The sequence below is a fragment of the Homarus americanus genome, unplaced genomic scaffold (genome assembly GCF_018991925.1).
Source record: "Homarus americanus isolate GMGI-L3 unplaced genomic scaffold, GMGI_Hamer_2.0 scaffold50564, whole genome shotgun sequence".
Lineage (NCBI taxonomy): Eukaryota > Metazoa > Arthropoda > Malacostraca > Decapoda > Nephropidae > Homarus > Homarus americanus.
The window spans coordinates 2922962-2940825 of NW_024715014.1; the positions used below are offsets into that span (position 1 = coordinate 2922962).

The following is a 17864-nucleotide window of genomic DNA, read 5'->3' on the forward strand; positions in this document are numbered from 1 at the left end:
CTCGTAATAATAATAATTGAGTGATAACTAATAAGAAATATGTCAATCATTAAGTTTGTGTTGTAGATGGATCTGTTGTGTTGAGTCAGCGTGAGGTTATAAATAAGGCTAGGAGGAGTAGGCTTGTGTAGTTACTAATCTGGATTCGACTGTGCAGCATCTTGCATGATTCTAGTTTGTGAGATTTTTTTTTGCAGTGTGAAGTATGAGGGAAGTGTGCAATTTTTGTTTAAATATTTAATTGTTGGTGGGTAATTCATTAATTATTCTAGTAGACGTGCTTAGATCTTAGTGGTTGAAGCGTAGTGATATATTATAACATGAGCAGTGTGTGTGTGTGTGTGTGTGTGTGTGTGTGTGTGTGAGCAAAAAAAATCATAATTTTGAATAGGAAAAAAGTCATAGGATATAGACACATCATTTAAATAACTTTAATAAAGCTAGGTAAGGTTAGCTTCAGGGTCGGTTAGGTTAGATTAGGTTAGGTTCTAGGCTATTAAAGACACCAATAGACCCCTCCCCCTCCCTTTAGGAGAGTAACAAGATGCATCATTTATATAATACCTGTAGACAAGTAAAACGCGTTCAATTCTCTGTAGATTAGACCCGAATATGACAGCAGCATCTCCACAACCACTCAAGATTGCTGTGGGTACGGTGAGTATTGATTGTGTTACGTAGAACTTAACGTAAACTACTGATGTTAATGTTGCCTTTATTATAGATGTTGTGTATTGATGACGTAGTGTTTCGTTATATAGTCTGTGTTTTTTTTAAGTTTGCTTGTGAATATGTGTGTGTGTGTGTGTGTGTGTGTGTGTGTGTGTGTGTGTGTGTGTGTGTGTGTTTTGTCTACTTCAGTAAATGTTTTGTATATTTGGTGTTTTTTTGTAATTAGTTACGTATTATTTGCTTTGTGATATACTGTATGAAGTAATTACTGCTTTTTAATGATACTATTACGATTATTATTACTACTACTACTAATACTATTACTATTTATCCTGCCACCTGTTTCCATACTCCTCTACGAACCCACACTCACCCTCTATCCTACCTGCAACCCACTCTAACCCACCCATCCACACTCGCCCTGTCAGTGGGGACCATGGGCCATCGTGTCACGCAGGGAGGACGGTGCCATCGTCGTGGAAGGGACCATGAGACGGATCTTGGAGATGTTCACGCAGGCCATGAACCTTGAGTGAGTGTGTGGATAGTGGGGGACCATGGGTGAGTGTGTGGATAGTGGGGGATCATTCCGGACCATGGGTGAGTGTGTGGATAGTGAGAGATCTTAGATGAGTGTGTGGATAATGAGAGACCTTGAGTGTGTGGATAGTGAGAGACCTTGAGTGAGTGTGTGGATAGTGAGAGACCTTGAGTGAGTGTGTGGATAGTGATAGACCGTGAGTGTGTGTATGTGGATGGATAGTGAAGATAGACAAAGGCAGGTGGAATGGTGGATGATGTGAATAAAAGCATACTTAGACAGGCGGACAGGCAGACAGACAGACACACATACACACAGACACACACATATACGTGGGCTCTGAAAACAATATCATAGTATCTTTCAACCTCCTGAAATGACCTGAAGTGACCTAAGATAACCTGAAACACACATGACTGCATTTTTGTTCTGGTACACAAATGACTGAAAACAATTAAACATAGTGGGTTAATTAACATAGAGTCTAAGTTATTGGTTACACATAGATACTCTTGATGTTTCTATTATAGTTATTATTGTATTTGTCCAGTGTATGTATGTATGTATGTATGTATGTATGTATGTAGGAGGTGTGTATTTATGAATGCATGTGTTTTAATTAAGGTTATAGTTGTCATTATCATCATCATCATCATCATCATCATTACAGTCATTGTTTTTGTTGCTACTGCTTCTGCTTTTGTTGTCATTATTATTACGCTTTTATTTCTCCCACTGTTCTCTTCACCTCCCCTCCTCCCCTTTACAGTTACCAGTTAGTGCTGGCGCCGGATGGCAAGTGGGGGAACCTAAACACATCCGGCTACTGGTCTGGCCTGATGGGTCTTATCCAGAGAAAGGTGAGAGAGAGAGAGAGAGAGAGAGAGAGAGAGATAAGTACCTCTTTCTTTCCACCATAACCTAACCTAACCTTCCAAAACATCCCTATCCTTCCTTGACCCCATCTGACCTCTTCCTTTCCCTTACAGGAGGTGGAGATCGCCCTGGGCCCCTTCATCGTGACGAGTGAGAGGGAGGAGCTGTGTGACTTCTCCCTGCCGTTGTATATCGAGAACAGCGCCATCGTGTACCAGCGGCCGGCCCTAGAGAGTGATATCATGGGGTTCCTCAAGCCGTTTTCTCTGACCGTGAGTGTTTGTGTAGCGGGACTGTCAGGGTCTTTCTTTCTGTCTCAGGGGCGGATCAAGGAATATCAAAAGGGGGGGTCCAAGGAGTTATGGGTGGGGAACATGGCGAGCACAGCGAGCCCACCCAGCTTCTTCTTTTAGGAGGAGGGGGGGGGGCTGTAAACTCCCCAGAATACAGTATATATTTTTTAAATCTGACCAATATCATGGGCATTTTGAGGCCATTTTGAAGCCATGCACACTTGATATTAGGAGATATTCTGAAGTCAATAGTAAATGCTTTTTACTTTACAAAAATGCCTGAGTACAATACTGCATTAAAGAAAAAGAACTGGAATTTTCTGGTGAAAAGGGGGGTCCGGACCCCCAGGACCCTTCTGGATACGCCCTTTTTTCTTTCTTTCTTCTCCCCTCCCTCCCACACACACCTTAAAGTCCTCACACAGTCTCCTCACTATAAATTAAATGAATACTTGAAAATACCTGACAGAATAGATCTAATTAACACAAGATACAGGTGACCTATTAAATAATCAGACAGACAGACAGACAGACAGACAGAGAAGAAAAGAAAGACAGACAGACAGACAGACAGACAGAGAAGAAGAGAAAGACAGACAGACAGACAGAGAAGGAGAGAAAGATAGACAGACAGACAGAAAGAGAAGAAGAGAAAGACAGAAGACAGACAGAGAAGGAGAGAAAGATAGACAGACAGACAGACAGAGAAGAAGAGAAAGATAGACAAACAGCCAAGAGAAAGGCAGACAGACAGACAAGAGAATGACGGAAAGACAGAGAAGAAGAGAAAGATAGACAGACAGACAAGAGAAAGGCAGACAGACAGACAAGAGAAAGACGGACAGACAGACAGACAGACAAGAGAAAGACGGACAGACAGACAGAGAAGAAGAGAAAGACGGACAGACAGACGGACAGAGAGAGAAGAAGAGAAAGATAGACAGACAAACAGACAGAGACAGGAGAAAGAAAGACAGACAGACAGACAGATGACATTTCTTAACTATTAAAGACTATCCTCTGCAACGAGTTTCTGACGTATTTTATCTTACAGTGACAGCAAGACAATAATGACACCATCTATATGTACAGTATAGTGTCGTGTGCAGTGGAGAGAGAGAGAGAGAGAGAGAGAGAGAGAGAGAGAGAGAGAGAGATTTACACCCTAACCATCTCAACTCATTCTCACTCCAACACCTTAACTCACCCATATACCCACACTCATCCCAACAGGTGTGGGTTCTACTACTATTGAGTGCCATGAGCGTGGGTTTGGTACTGGTATGGGCACTGTGGGTGGAAGGCAAGATCTTCCCCTCCACATTCACCCGGAACAAAGTGTCTAAGGCTGCTATCTGTGTCTTCAAATCCATCACCCAAGAAAGTAAAGTATATTTCGGGTGACCTTTTGCCCCTAATTATTTATGTGGTAAGTTAAGGAAAATAGAGGAAAGAGATGATATATATTTTTAGTGGAATATTTTCTGGTAAATTTAGAAATATGTTGACTTTTTTTTTACGAGATTTTAGAAGTGTATAGGAGATTAACTTTGTATACGTGTGATTGTGTGTGTGTGTGTGTGTGTGTGTGTGTGTGTGTGTGTGTGTGTGTGTGTGTGTGTGTGTGTGTGTGTGTATGTGCGTGTGTGTGTGTGTGTGTGTGTGTGTATGTGTGTGTGTGTGTATGTGCGTGTAATATATATATATAATAATAATTAACGGTTTATTGAAAGAGCTTGGCAGCCAGAAGGCTGAAAATATACAGTTACATATTTGGGGAATGGGTTACGAATTACAAATAATATACAAGTGACATAAGTGACACAAATAAGACATATAGTAACTTAGATGGGGATCAGCTCAAAATACAGTTCATTTCAACATAGTGACAGTGTAGGGAGCAGTGTTTACTGGGAGTGAATACACTGATTTATTACATGTTATTGATAATTTTTACAATGGTTGGGACTGGGCTGTTCTTATAGCGATCAGTTCGTGCACGTATGGGCTGGATGCGGTTGTGGTGTCGAACAGCAATTCTCGGACAGGGGATCTCAGGTGGTAGTAGGGGCCGGTGTCGGGGATGGTGTAGAAGCTTCTTACCAAATTTGCAGATGAGGCCGTGGTGATGGTCAGTGAGAGTCGAAAGGGTCAGTGTGTTGAGCGCTTCTTGATATGTGGAGTAGGAAGGGGAGAGAATAATCTTGCATGCCTTCTTTTGCACTTTTTCTAGGTGTTTACGTTGTGTGGCATTTAGGGAGGAAGACCAGGTGGGGGAGGCATAGGTGAGCTTGGGAAGTATGAATGTGTGTAAACACTGAGGAGCTCGGATGCAGAACTCCGAGGGACTTGAGTCGGCGGAGGAGGTGGAGACGGAAACTGGAGGATTTGACAACTTCACTGACGTGTGGTTTCCAATTTAGTTTGTTGTCTATGGTGACGCCGAGGAGCTTCGTGGAATCTACAACCTGGAGTGTGTTCGGACCTAGGGTAATGGAAGGAGGTGGGACAATGTCGGAGGAGAGGTTGATGTGCATAACCATTGTCTTGGTATGGTTGATGGTGACATGGTTGTTGGTGGCCCAGTTTTGGAGACTGTTCAATAAATCCTGAAGGGCGGTATAGTTGGGAGCGGAATTGTTGACGCTGATCCCAATGGTGGAGTCGTCGACATATTTCCAGCGAGCAGGGGTTTCTCTTAGGGCATCATTGATGAGCATAAGGAAGCAGAGTGGTCCCATCTTGGTGCCTTGGGGGACGCCACAGGTGAGTGACTGAAAGGTGGAGACAGCCCCTCGGAAGCGTACAGCTTGGCGTCGGTCACTGAGGAAGTCTGTAAGCCATGGTATGAGACTTCTCCGAAGCCCGAGGTCAATAGCTTTGTTTATGATTATATTGTGGTCGACTAGGTCGAACGCTTTAGTGAAATCAATGAAGGCGACAGCTACAGACGTTTTTCGTTTCTCGAGATGGCGGTATATGTAATCGAGAAAGCTGACAAGACAGTGAGTGGTGGAGGAAGTTTTCATGTTGCCAAATTGCTGAGGGTCTACGACTCCTGCAATATCAGCATAAGCCCAGTCAAACACAAAACTTTCACAGATTAGGCTGGGTATTGGGGTGATTGCAATAGGTCGTAGCTGATTTAAGGATTGTGGGCTGGTTGACTTGGGCACTGGTGATACATAAGAGGTCTTCCAGTCAGCTGGGCATCTGGCTTGACTGAGAGAAGCATTGATGATGGAGCAGAGGGGTTTAGCAAGCTCCGGGGAGAACTCCTTGAATAGTTTCATTGGTAAGTCAATGGGGGTGGTAGAGCGTTTTAATTTTAGTTTGTCCAGGCGTTTTGCTACGTCAAATTCCTCTACTAAGTCAGTGGGAAGGGGGGCTGGTAGGTAAGCAGGGAGAGTGGTTGTGTCAAGCCGTGGGAGCGTCTGGCATATAGTAGCGAAATGGTTATTTGTTTGCTCAGCTGCGTCAACATTAGTGAGATGGCTAAGGAAGGGGAGGGGGTGTGTCATATTGTTTAGTCCACAGAGTTCTTTAAGCTTACCATACCATTGACTGATGTTGGTCTGCTTCAGGTGTTGTAATTTGGTTGGGTAGTGGGACTTCTTTGCAGTGCGTATTTCGCGGATGACTCTGTTGCGAAGTGACCTGTAGCGGATGTGGTCATTGAGATGAAATGCTCTGTCTCTCTGTTGCATAAGTCTTTTGATCCGAGGTGTGATCCAGGGCAAGTCAGCTGGGTGAGATCTGACGGACTTCTCGGGGAAGAAGTGGTGGTGAGCTTCGGTGGTGGTGTTGGTATAATTTATCCATTTGGTTTCCACGTCATCCACGCTGAGTACTTCAGTCCAGGGATAGTGAACTATCCACTGTCCAAAGAGGCGTACTGCAGAGTCAGTAATCGGCCTGTAGGTCTTGATGTAGGGTCTCTGTACTTGAGTGGGAGTGGCAGCAGGGGACCAGAGCACTGATAAGTGTGTGCTACACCCGATAGGAGGCAGTGGTTGAGGTGGTTGGTACTGGTCCGCTAAGTCAGTTAAGATAAGGTCAAGGGTGTTTTGACCGTGTGTGGGGAAGGTCACAACTTGTGATAGTGATAGCTGGTCCTGGATATCAGTGGTGTCAATTTCATTTAAATCCCCACATAATACTAACTTGGCACATGGGTACCTAACTCTGAGGTGGTCTGAGGTGGTAATGAGATGATTGATAAGAGTGTCTCTGGTGGGTGATCGAGGCGGATGGTATACCACGCAGATTATAATGGAAGCAGTGTTGCGTGGGTGTGCCCGCAGCACGACACGTACCCATAATGCTTCCACATCTGCTGGGACTTGAACATCCAGGCGTGACGGCCGTAGGTCATCTTGACAGAAGAGGGCAACGCCCCCTCCGCGTCTTTGTGGACGAAGGTGATGAAAGAGTTGATATCCTTCAATGTGACACGTTTCAGGTACAATTTGCCAAGTGTGTGTGTGTGTGTGTGTTCCTCCTAAAATGTATACACATATATACATTAAACACATGCAGATAGATAGATAGATAGATAGATAGATAGATAATTAATTAATACAATAGTGATACAAGTTTACATTGATTTAGCATGTAAATAGACAAGGCAGGTATACAAACAATGCACATAGACAGTACAGGTAGACAACAGAAAGTCAATTCAACTTTTTTCAAAGCATGTATAGTAACCATATCCACATTGCCCCTTCACAACGCACACACACACACACACACACACGCCTAACCTCTCTCTTGCTAGGCTCGTCGTGGGTGCCAGCTGGTAACGGGAGTCGTGGGGTCGTGGCCACTTGGTTCATGGCGTCCCTCGTGTTCTTCACCTCCTACGGCAGCACCTTGACCTCCCTCCTCACCGTGCCCAGAGTCAACGTGCCTATCGACTCCGTGGCTGACCTTGTGGCCCAGGACACTATCCGCTGGGGTCTAGCACCGGGATATATGTGGTATCAGTATTTTAGGGTGAGGTGATCGTGTCTACTACAGGTATAATCCACGAATATACTGAGAGATCAAGATAACCTAACCCACTTAAAAACCTCTATATTAACCCGACTTATCTACTTAATTACTCATGTGTAACTAAGATAAATACCTCTGACTGCAGGACTCAGAGGACGATGTTCGGCGCCAAGTGTTTGAAAGGACAGCGCTAGTGCCTACCGGGTGTTACAGGTCCAGGTCACAGGTCATCTACGGTGACCTAGCCCGCTTCTGTGACGTCACCACCATCCTGAAGATTATGTCCTTGGATTTCAGGTGAGGGCGGGGGGGGGGGGTAGCCACAGCGAGGTCGAGGTGTACACGAGAAAGTTGATAAGGGAATCATATTTTCGTCGAAGTATACAACACCATATTTCGATTCCAATAATAAATATCTTATTCATTATTTGACAAACATACATCTTATATATTAAGAAAAGTCTCACCTGGTGACATCTCTCAGATTTTGTATTATCATTTAAAAATGAGGTAGGTTGTCAGTTTGTTTACATTAATGTCACCTCAAAGTCTAATAAAACCAAGTCAACCCACGTGCAGGAGGCGGAGCTAATTATGTGACGTCATAGGTCAGAGAGTGGAAGAAAACAGTAGTCAGGGAGGACTGGTATATTATCAGGGGTTAGACCACCCCACTGTATTAGAAGATATTCTTGTCATATTTCGTGCTTTTCTCATTCCAGGGGCGGATCCAGGAATATCAAAAGGAATGTTCAAGAATTTGTGGGTGGGGGAACATGGCGAACACAGCGAGCCCACCCAGTTTTTTTTAGGGGGGGGGGGGGCGCTGGAAGCCCCCAGAATTTTTATTGAAATCTGACCAATGTTATGGGCATTTTGAAGCCATGTGCACTTGATATTAGGAGATATTCTGAGGTCAATAGTAATTACTTTTTACTACACAAAAACGCCTTTAAATCATTTGAATTTCGATAATCCAGATATTTAACATTATTTTAGAGAATAACAAGTCTGCTTACCAATTGTGAACACATTATTTTGAATAAATGGACAGCTAAAAGAACATTTTCTATGAACCAATCAGCTATTTGTAGTTATAGAAGAGGAACGTAGCTTACGGACCAAGTTAGCTTTACAACAATTTCAAGCAACAAATATGTACTTGTCTCTTCACATCCGGTTCCAGGCTGAACGTTAGACTTAAGGGAATTTGAATTTAAGCCTGCCAACGGCTCTCAATTTAAAATGATGGTTACATATCCTTGCATTAGCAGGATTGAAGTAATTTTATTGCATGAACATTAAAATCCACGTTTTTTCTCTGGTTTTCAGCCTTTGGAAATTGATATCAAACTTTTATCAAGTAGTCTGTAATTTGATATGTATCCAGATACGGCGCAGTTATCAAGAAATGTCACATAGCTTCACACCACGACGGCCAGCTGCTAACTAAAGTCCCAGTGCCACGCAGCCACGGGCCGCCGAACGTATGACGTCATGCGTGGCGAAGGACGAATTTTCGACTCGAAGTGGGTTGACTTGGATTAATTAGACTTTGCGTCACCCCATCAGTTGACGACGAAAGCGTAACAGGGAAGCGGGGTTACAATGGTACTTTATTTTATTGAATATAAGTAAAAACCATTCAATCATAAACGCAAACCAGCATAAACTAATCTAACACCAAAGTACGAAGCAAAACACCGTATTTAGGCGATTATTTTCTTCGTCTATATAATTATACCCATTGATAATGTCGAGTAGATCACAAACATATATTGATAATACAAGGTACTTAAACTTTCACTAGCCTAAACTTAGGAAAAAAGGCTTGTCTCCATCACGTCCGGTATAAGGAGAGTGTGGGGTATGAGATGTTTGGTTCACACTCAGGATGGGATGGAGAAAGGAAACTCACAATGTGCTCTCTATATACATGTTGTATTGGATGTACAATGCAGCTTGGTGCTGGGAAGGCAGCATGGTTACAAGCGTGATGTAGAGAGAGCTGGTTGGTGAGGACGCTCAGAGAAGGACAGCTTGTGGGTCGCCATGCTCGCCAGCGGGAGAGAGGACCGCCAGGCAGGCGGAGGAGCGAGGGCCGCCAGGCAGGCGGAGGTGTTGCTGGCTGGTTGGTGTAGGTAGAAAGAGAGGCAGATCACCACGAGGTCAGGTCTTAAATAGCGGGGGTAGGCGTGGCTTAGCAGTTGACCCCCGCTCCGTGGTGTATGGCGGCGCTGGTTGACCTAGACCACGAGGCATACACTGGGGAATTGGTGGGGTCGGCTAGGCAGCGACAAACAGCGTTTCAGGGGAGAATTCCACTACAAGAGTATTTTGGGGGTAACCTCTTAGTCCGTCAATACTGTACAGGCGTGATGTATGGCCGCCAGACGTCTTGTTCAGCTACACAGCGTAGTAAATAAATCCCTTTCAAGCTTAAGTGCTAGTCGCTGTACATTATATATATATATCAAGAGTCTTAAGTTTCATTTACAAGAAGTCAGTGAGAAACAATACTGTAAATAATACCGTAATGATTTATTCAGATACAATAATACTTATGTGGTGATTTATTCGCATACTGCAGTAGAACCAGAGCAATTTATTAAGATACAACAGCCACGGCTACAGCGATAAACATATTTCATTAAGGTAGATTATCAATACAGATTTGATGCTGTTTTTTACATCTATGTTTTTGTGTATTTTACTTTAAGTCAAACCAGGTAGGTGTACAGCAATCTCAAATCTTCGACCCAAGAGGAATAATTATTATTATCGTACGAACACCTGTGAGTCCAGTCCTCGGAGCTTGTTAATGAATTCACACATACACGAACGGCTCACTGGCATTCTCCTGAACCTCTTGCTTGGCTGCATAGACATATAGATATTAAGTAAAATCATCATACAAATTTACATTGATTTAGCATGTATATAGACACTGCAGGTACACAATATACATAGATAAAACAGACATACACACATTGCATATAAATTAATATATTAAATATTACTTTTACACATACATTCACTTTGTTCATTCAAGTTAATTATTAATCGAGTTTCTTTCACATTCATTCCGTCAGTCGCATTTGTTATTCATTCTTATATGGGCCTGGCTTCTTGAGATACTGCACTGTACCTTCCTTTGTCTGTTTACACGCCTGTGAGTTTGGACAGCCTAGTAAGTTATTCATTCTCTCATGTCTTTAATCTGGGCGTTATGGTTATAGACTGACTCCATTCTTTCTATTTTACGGGTTAAATTGATTTTCTTTTTCTTCTTTTGTCAATTCTCTGTGTCAGTTGTACATTACGTGTGAATTATGTGGCCCTAACGTCACATATCACACACAGGTTGAAATAGAAGAGATATTAGTGAATCAGTTTGGGGGTTTTATAACAAGTTAGTGGTGTGGGTATATTACTGGTACTTAACCCAACTTAACCTACCCTAACTTAACGTAATTTACCTTAATTTAACGTAACCTACCCTAAATTAACGTAATTTACCTTAATTTAACGTAACCTACCCTAACTTAACGTAATTTACCTTAATTTAACGTAACCTACCCTAACCTAACCTAAACTACCCTAACCTAACTTAAAATCACAAGGGGTTCGAACATAGGACTGATAGAGTACCATTAATACTCTAGAAATAATCACTACGCCACCACTCCGACTGTAACGGACTGGTGGTAATATTGTCTGACTTGGCAAGCCTTGTTTCGAACCCTACAAGTGGAGTTCAAATAATGTTTTTTTTTACCATACTGATTAAGAAACTCATATGTATGTATGTATGTATGTATGTATGTATGTATGTACTGTACTATACTGTTAACCTCTCTGTTGCATCTCCTGTTAACAGTATGAACGGGAAGTGTCACCTATATATGGCCAAGGAGACGGTACACTCAAACTTCCCCGTCTCTGTCGCCTTTCAGAAGAACTCACCTCACTTACCCAGGGCCAACAAGATGTGAGTTGATGATGAGTATTATTCACTGTTATACATGTGTTGGTTATTATTTACGATTAGTCATGGGGAGATTCTAATTATTAAGTTGCTCACGAGTTCATTATTATTAGTATTATTCACTGTTATTTACGGGTCGAAGAACGAAACCTACATTAACGTTTCTTCAGCTAGACTTTGACCTCTCGTGACCTCCCGTCTTCCCCTCAGCTTGATCCAACTACAGGAGTCTGGGATCCTGGGTAAGTGGAGGTCAGAGCACATCAACAACGCGACCCAGTGCCTTCGTCACCCCTCCAAGGACCGGCCCCCTGGTCTCTACCCTCTCACACTACACGATCTCTCCGGGCCCTTCCTCCTGCTGGCTGTTGGTAGGTCATGGGCCAGGAAGAAGAGGGGGAGGAGGGTAGATAGGAGAAGAGGAAGAGTAGGGAAGGGAGAGAAGGGATGATAGTATGTCTGTTTATATTTATTTGCACGTGTGTGTGTGTGTGTGTGTGTGGGTGTGTGTGTGTGTGTGTGTGTGTGTGTGTGTGTGTGTGTGTGTGTGTGTTGTTCCAATAATTTTCTTGTGTTATATTTTTCACTTGCAATCTTTGTCCAAGTGTTTGCAATCGTCCACAACAACATGCCTCAAAACCAGAGATATATTTTTGCATTCAGTAAGTTAAAAAAAATGTTAAATAACTTTAAGATTTATAAATAACTTCTTTAACTTATTGAAAGACTTTAAAGTTCACATATAAAACTTAAGAAGGGTAAAATACAAATAATAACGAAAGATTCACATTAACAATACAGGCAAATCATCACATTTGATTCGTGATTCAGAGTGCAGTACACCCATATTTCGAACCCTATTTCTTACGTCAGATCACAATATACACAAACACATCAACAGTATGGTAATGGGGACAAATAGATGACACCTACAACAGCTGTTCCGTATATTAAATAAACGCATCTCCTTACCTCTTAGTCCGACCCCTATATAAACAAGCTCGTACACTTGACTTGACTTAATTATTGTTTTGCAGGGGTGATGTCCGCTCTTGTCTGCTTCCTGGGAGAGACATTGGGGTTCAGATTCTGGCAAGACTGAAGACCTGTTGGATGAAACGATTTGATGATCACCACGGAATTGGTTCTTTCTCTCCCTTTCTCTAAATAACTTTATAATTGTCTTCGTTTCATTGTTTGTGCTTCTGTCTCTCTCTATTTTAGTCTTGCTTTGAGTTCGGTTGTGTTTCTCTTGGTGTCTCTCTGCACTTATTTATAGTACTTGGGTTCTCTGTTTGCCTCTATACGTCTTCTTCTGTCATTTACTTTTTCTAATCTCTCTCTCTCTCTGTCTCCCTCATCAGTTTTCTGTCTATAGATCTCTTAACTTTTTTCTCTTCCGTTCTCTCTCTCTCTCTCTCTCTCTCTCTCTCTCTGTCTTTTTATCTATTTATCTATGGATCTTTTTATCTCCATTTATCTCTCTCATCAACGTCGTATATCACTGTACCTTAATAAACCGCAATAAATGCAAATTATCACTAATGTTTTTCACTATCAAATACACAAAGAGTTCTGTAACAAGACAAACAGAGAGAGAGAGAGAGAGAGAGAGAGAGAGAGAGAGAGAGAGAGAGAGAGAGAGAGAGAGGGAGAGAGAGAGAGAGAGAGAGAGGGAGAGAGAGAGAGAGAGAGAGAGAGAGAGAGAGAGATTTTGGTGACTATCTTTGTAAGTCAAGTTCTCCTGACATCTGTAGGCTGAGTGTGGGTGTTAGAGGTACTGTGGGCTGAGTGTGGGGTGTTGGAGGTACTGTGGGCTGAGTGTGTGGTGTTAGAGGTACTGTGGGCTGAGTGTGGGTGTTGGAGTACTGTGGGTGAGGTGGGTGTTGGAGGTACTGTGGGCTGAGTGTGGGTGTTAGAGGTACTGTGGGTTGAGTGTGGGTGTTGGAGGTACTGTGGGCTGAGTGTGGGTGTTAGAGGTACTGTGGGCTGAGGGGTGTTAGGGTGGGTGACTGTACTGTGGGCTGAGGTGGGTGTTAGAGGTACTGTGGGCTGAGTGTGGTGTTGGAGGTACTGTGGGCTGAGTGTGGGTGTTAGAGGCTTGGAGGTAGGTACTGTGGGCTGAGTGTGGGTGTGTTGTGGGCTGAGTGGGTGGCGTGGGTTGAGTGTGGGTGTTGGAGGTACTGTGGGCTGAGTGTGGGTGTTGGAGGTACTGTGAGGGGTGTTGAGGTACTGTGGGCTGAGTGGGTGTTGGAGGTACTGTGGAGGTGTGGGTGTTGGAGGCCTGTGGCTGAGTGTGGGTGTTAGAGGTACTGTGGGTTGAAGTGTGGGTGTTGGGAGGGTACTGTGGGCTGAGTGTGGGTGTTGGAGGTACTGTGGGCTGAGTGTGGGTGTTGGAGGTACTGTGGGCTGAGTGTGGGTGTTGGAGGTACTGTGGGCGAGTATACCCTGTCTATAACATACCACAGTAACCCAGGCATTATACCAGGGCCGTAAAGGCTAACCCACGCAGCATTACCCAACTCCCTGAACCCAATTCCCTGAACCCAACTCCTTGAACCTAACTCCCTGAACCCAATTCCCTGAACCGAACTCCTTGAACCCAACTCCCTGAACCCAACTCCTTGAACCCAACTCCTTGAACCCAACTCCTTGAACCCAACTCCTTGAACCCAAATCCTTGAACCCAACTCCTTGAACCCAACTCCTTGAACCCAACTCCTTGAACCCAAATCCTTGAACCCAACTCCCTGAACCCCCTTAAAACTAAAGTACCAAAGAGTCTCCCCAGTAATTTACGAAAAAACGGAGGCATGTGTGATCGTGTGTTCGTCATTGAGTCATGCAAGGTGAAGACGGAAGGTCAACTCCGTGAAAGGTCATGAAGTTAAGAGACACAAAAAACTAAGCAGGTGGGTCACTTGGGGAGGGAGGGTAGGAAGGAGGGATAGGGAGGGAGTGAGTGAGGGATGGAAAGGTAAGTAATGGTCACGCAAGTTCTTGATGATTTATAGATAGTTCCAGCACTCTCATGTCGGCTTAGCTCCTTGTCTTACACGCTATCACTACCGCTAAGGTTATCCAGCTATCCAGGTCTATGTATATTCGTTATCCTATTAGCCACTTATTCTGCCTTTCTTCTACTCTTTTGCTCGCCAGTTTATTATTACTTTGTCATTGTTCTTGACTGTTAGAGTGAGAGAGATTTCGGTAATTATTGAGGACTGACCCGCGGCCGATTTTTCAGAGAAAACGATTATAAAAACGCTGCATTTTCACTGTGTTTTGTAGTGGACACTGTCGTAGTTTGTGTAAATGTGCTGAAAAGTGGTTATTTCTGAGTTAAACCTAACATAACCTTAGTTAATATGAAAAACAAGCAGCAGAAGAGTTGTTAGAAGACCTCACCAACCTATACCTCCCCCGTGTATTAAACAGAAAGAACTTACAATGATACTATGGTGTAATTTTACGTTTTCTGTGGACATGAGAGCAGCGACCCCAACTAAACGAGTGACATTAGGTGTTTTGAATTTCGTCAATATGATTGGCTGTTCACATCCTGGGATGAGACGTCACCACCGCATTACCACCGAGAAGACAAAGTAGTGAGCGCCTAGGCGCCTAATTCACTACTAAACGAAGCATTTGCATAAGTAATGATTAATAATCATTACTTGATTATCATATCAGAACTCACTGATGAAAATAGAGTAAGAAAAAACAAACAGCAAAACAAATAACTCGTCCGCTGGTCAGTCGTCAATATTAACCCACATTTCATATTTCACCTCTACTATTACAGCTTGGTGAGTCTATGAATAACTTATGAATGCTTTTAAAGTGAAGAGCACAACACGAGTATCTCAAGATATCAGTTACCTTAGGCGTTGTGGTTTTTCTTGGTTATCCCAGGAAACATCTGTGTGTGTGAACGAGTGGATGGATGGTATATATTTGAATCCTTTTTAAATGGGTTATGATGGGTTGTTGATGGCTACCTGCAATGTAAACATTTATGATGATTTTACTGAATAAATAAATATCTATCTTATTTGTCCGCTATTAAGTTACTGATTTTGTTGTTGTGTAAGTAGAGGTGCGTGAAGGAAACGTGATAGAAAGGATATCTTATACAACAGAGCAATAATCCCTATACTTTTATATTATTAGTCTCTCTCTCTCTCTCTTAAATTCCTGCACCGGTATTCCTGTCACCATATCTGTCCTTTTTTTATTATTCTAATTTGGGCCTAAGACCTCAGTAAATATATAATTGACACAATATGGCGCCTTTTATGCAACCTTCAAATGTAAGGGTTACATAAAAGAAGGAAATGATTGTATGTTAAGATGTGATGGTTCCAGCGGGTATTATAGCATTACAATTGTATGGTGATAAGAGAAAATGCATCCTTGTGTAATGATCCTGCATTCCGGTACAAAAAAACAAAAGTTAGAGATATATTAAACTCCTAGTCATGACTCATATATAGACTGCTGACAGCTTCGTGTGTATGGAAGGATCTCGAGAAATTCTTAAATTCCTTGTAAAATTAAGTCTAGTTTTACTTTGGTTAAGATTGAAGTAGAAATGACGTGTAAACATCAAGTAAAAGCTAGACTGTAGATACCTAAATGTTTAGATTTTAAATGTAATAAATTTATTGAAACATTCAAAATCCTGAAAGGGATGAAAAACGTGAACCCAGGCCATTTATTTGTGATGTCACGCCCCGCCAACACGAGGGACACAACTACTGTACAAGTTCGCCAAATTATCATACAGAATTAATATAAGGAAATACTGTACTTCTTCACACAGAGGCTAGTAGTCCATGGAACGGCCTACCAGCTCAAGCTGTGGAATCAGGAACAATGAAGGAATTTTACACAGGTAACTGGCCACCTCCCCTCGGCATGGCCACCTCCCCTCGGCATGGCCACCTCCCCTCGGCATGGCCACCTCTAGTTGGTGGCCAATACGTAAATAAAGGTAAGAAAATACGACAAACAATTGTTCACCACTTACCATACCTTCAACAGTTTAATACGCGTGACTGGTGGCATGACTTATTCATTCCCTCAGTAAAAAACAATTTACAGCTATATTGATGCGTCTCACTGCCGGGTCTTTTACATGAAATATCCTAACCTGAGTGTTCTATTTCCATTTGACTTCTAGTGCAGTAATGACAAAGATGAATATCAAAATAAAAGTTGCATCCAAATTGGTGTACACATTCCTCACTTATAGTTCTCAACATAAATGAAAGTGGATGTGTAGCTGATGGTCTGTTTTGGGCAGTGAGGGTGTAGTGTTGACCCTGAGGGAAGGAGGCGAGCCATGTCTTCTCTCGGCCGCTGCAATGAGTGTGAATAAAACACTAAGTATAAGAGAGGTTACTAATTACAGTCTATAAGAGAGGTTACTAATTACAGTCTATAAGAGAGGTTACTAATTACAGTCTATAAGAGAGGTTACTAATTACAGTCTATAAGAGAGGTTACTAATTACAGTCGATAAGAGAGGTTACTAATTACAGTCTATAAGAGAGGTCACTAATTACAGTCTATAAGAGAGGTTACTAATTACAGTCTATAAGAGAGGTTACTAATTACAGTCTATAAGAGAGGTCACTAATTATAGTCTATAAGAGAGGTTACTAATTACAGTCTATAAGAGAGGTTACTAATTACAGTCTATAAGAGAGGTTACTAATTACAGTCGATAAGAGAGGTTACTAATTACAGTCTATAAGAGAGGTTACTAATTACAGTCGATAAGAGAGGTTACTAATTACAGTCGATAAGAGAGGTTACTAATTACAGTCTATAAGAGAGGTTACTAATTACATATAAGAGGAAGAGAGGTTACTAATTGCAATGTAAGAGGTTACTAATTACAGTCTATAAGAATTACTAATTACACAGTCTATAAGAGAGGTTACTAATTACAGTCGATAGAGGTTAGATTGCAGTCTAGGCTAATTACAGTCTATAAATTAATTACAGTCTATAAGAGAGGTTACTAATTACAGTCTATAAGAGAGGTTACTAATTACAGTCTATAAGAGAGGTTACTAATTACAGTCTATAAGAGAGGTTACTAATTACAGTCTATAAGAGAGGTTACTAATTACAGTCGATAAGAGAGGTTACTAATTACAGTCTATAAGAGAGGTCACTACAGTCGATAAGAGAGGTTACTAATTACAGTCTATAAGAGAGGTTACTAATTACAGTCTATAGAGGTTACTAATTACAGTCGATAAGAGAGGTTACTAATTACAGTCTATAAGAGAGGTTACTAATTACAGTCTATAAGAGAGGTTACTAATTACAGTCTATAAGAGGTTAGTTACTAATTACAGTCTATAAGAGAGGTTACTAATTACAGTCTATAAGAGAGGTTACTAATTACAGTCTATAAGAGAGGTTACTAATTACAGTCGATAAGTATGTGTGATGAGTACAAACTCGACCATAGGTATAC

General features: G+C 42.1%; 1 protein-coding gene across 1 annotated transcript; it reads left to right on the forward strand.

The window, feature by feature from the left end:
* Nucleotides 1-142: 142 nt before the first annotated feature.
* LOC121854368 (probable glutamate receptor) lies at nt 143-12909 on the forward strand. The gene is made up of 11 exons (XM_042348997.1): nt 143-178; nt 600-657; nt 1101-1204; nt 1983-2073; nt 2203-2361; nt 3616-3766; nt 7163-7380; nt 7526-7677; nt 11261-11371; nt 11579-11739; nt 12406-12909. The coding sequence occupies exons 2-11, from the start codon at nt 613-615 to the stop codon at nt 12468-12470; spliced, it is 1257 nt and encodes a 418-aa protein (XP_042204931.1). The 5' UTR covers nt 143-178; nt 600-612; the 3' UTR covers nt 12471-12909.
* The last annotated feature ends 4955 nt before the right edge of the window (nt 12910-17864 follow it).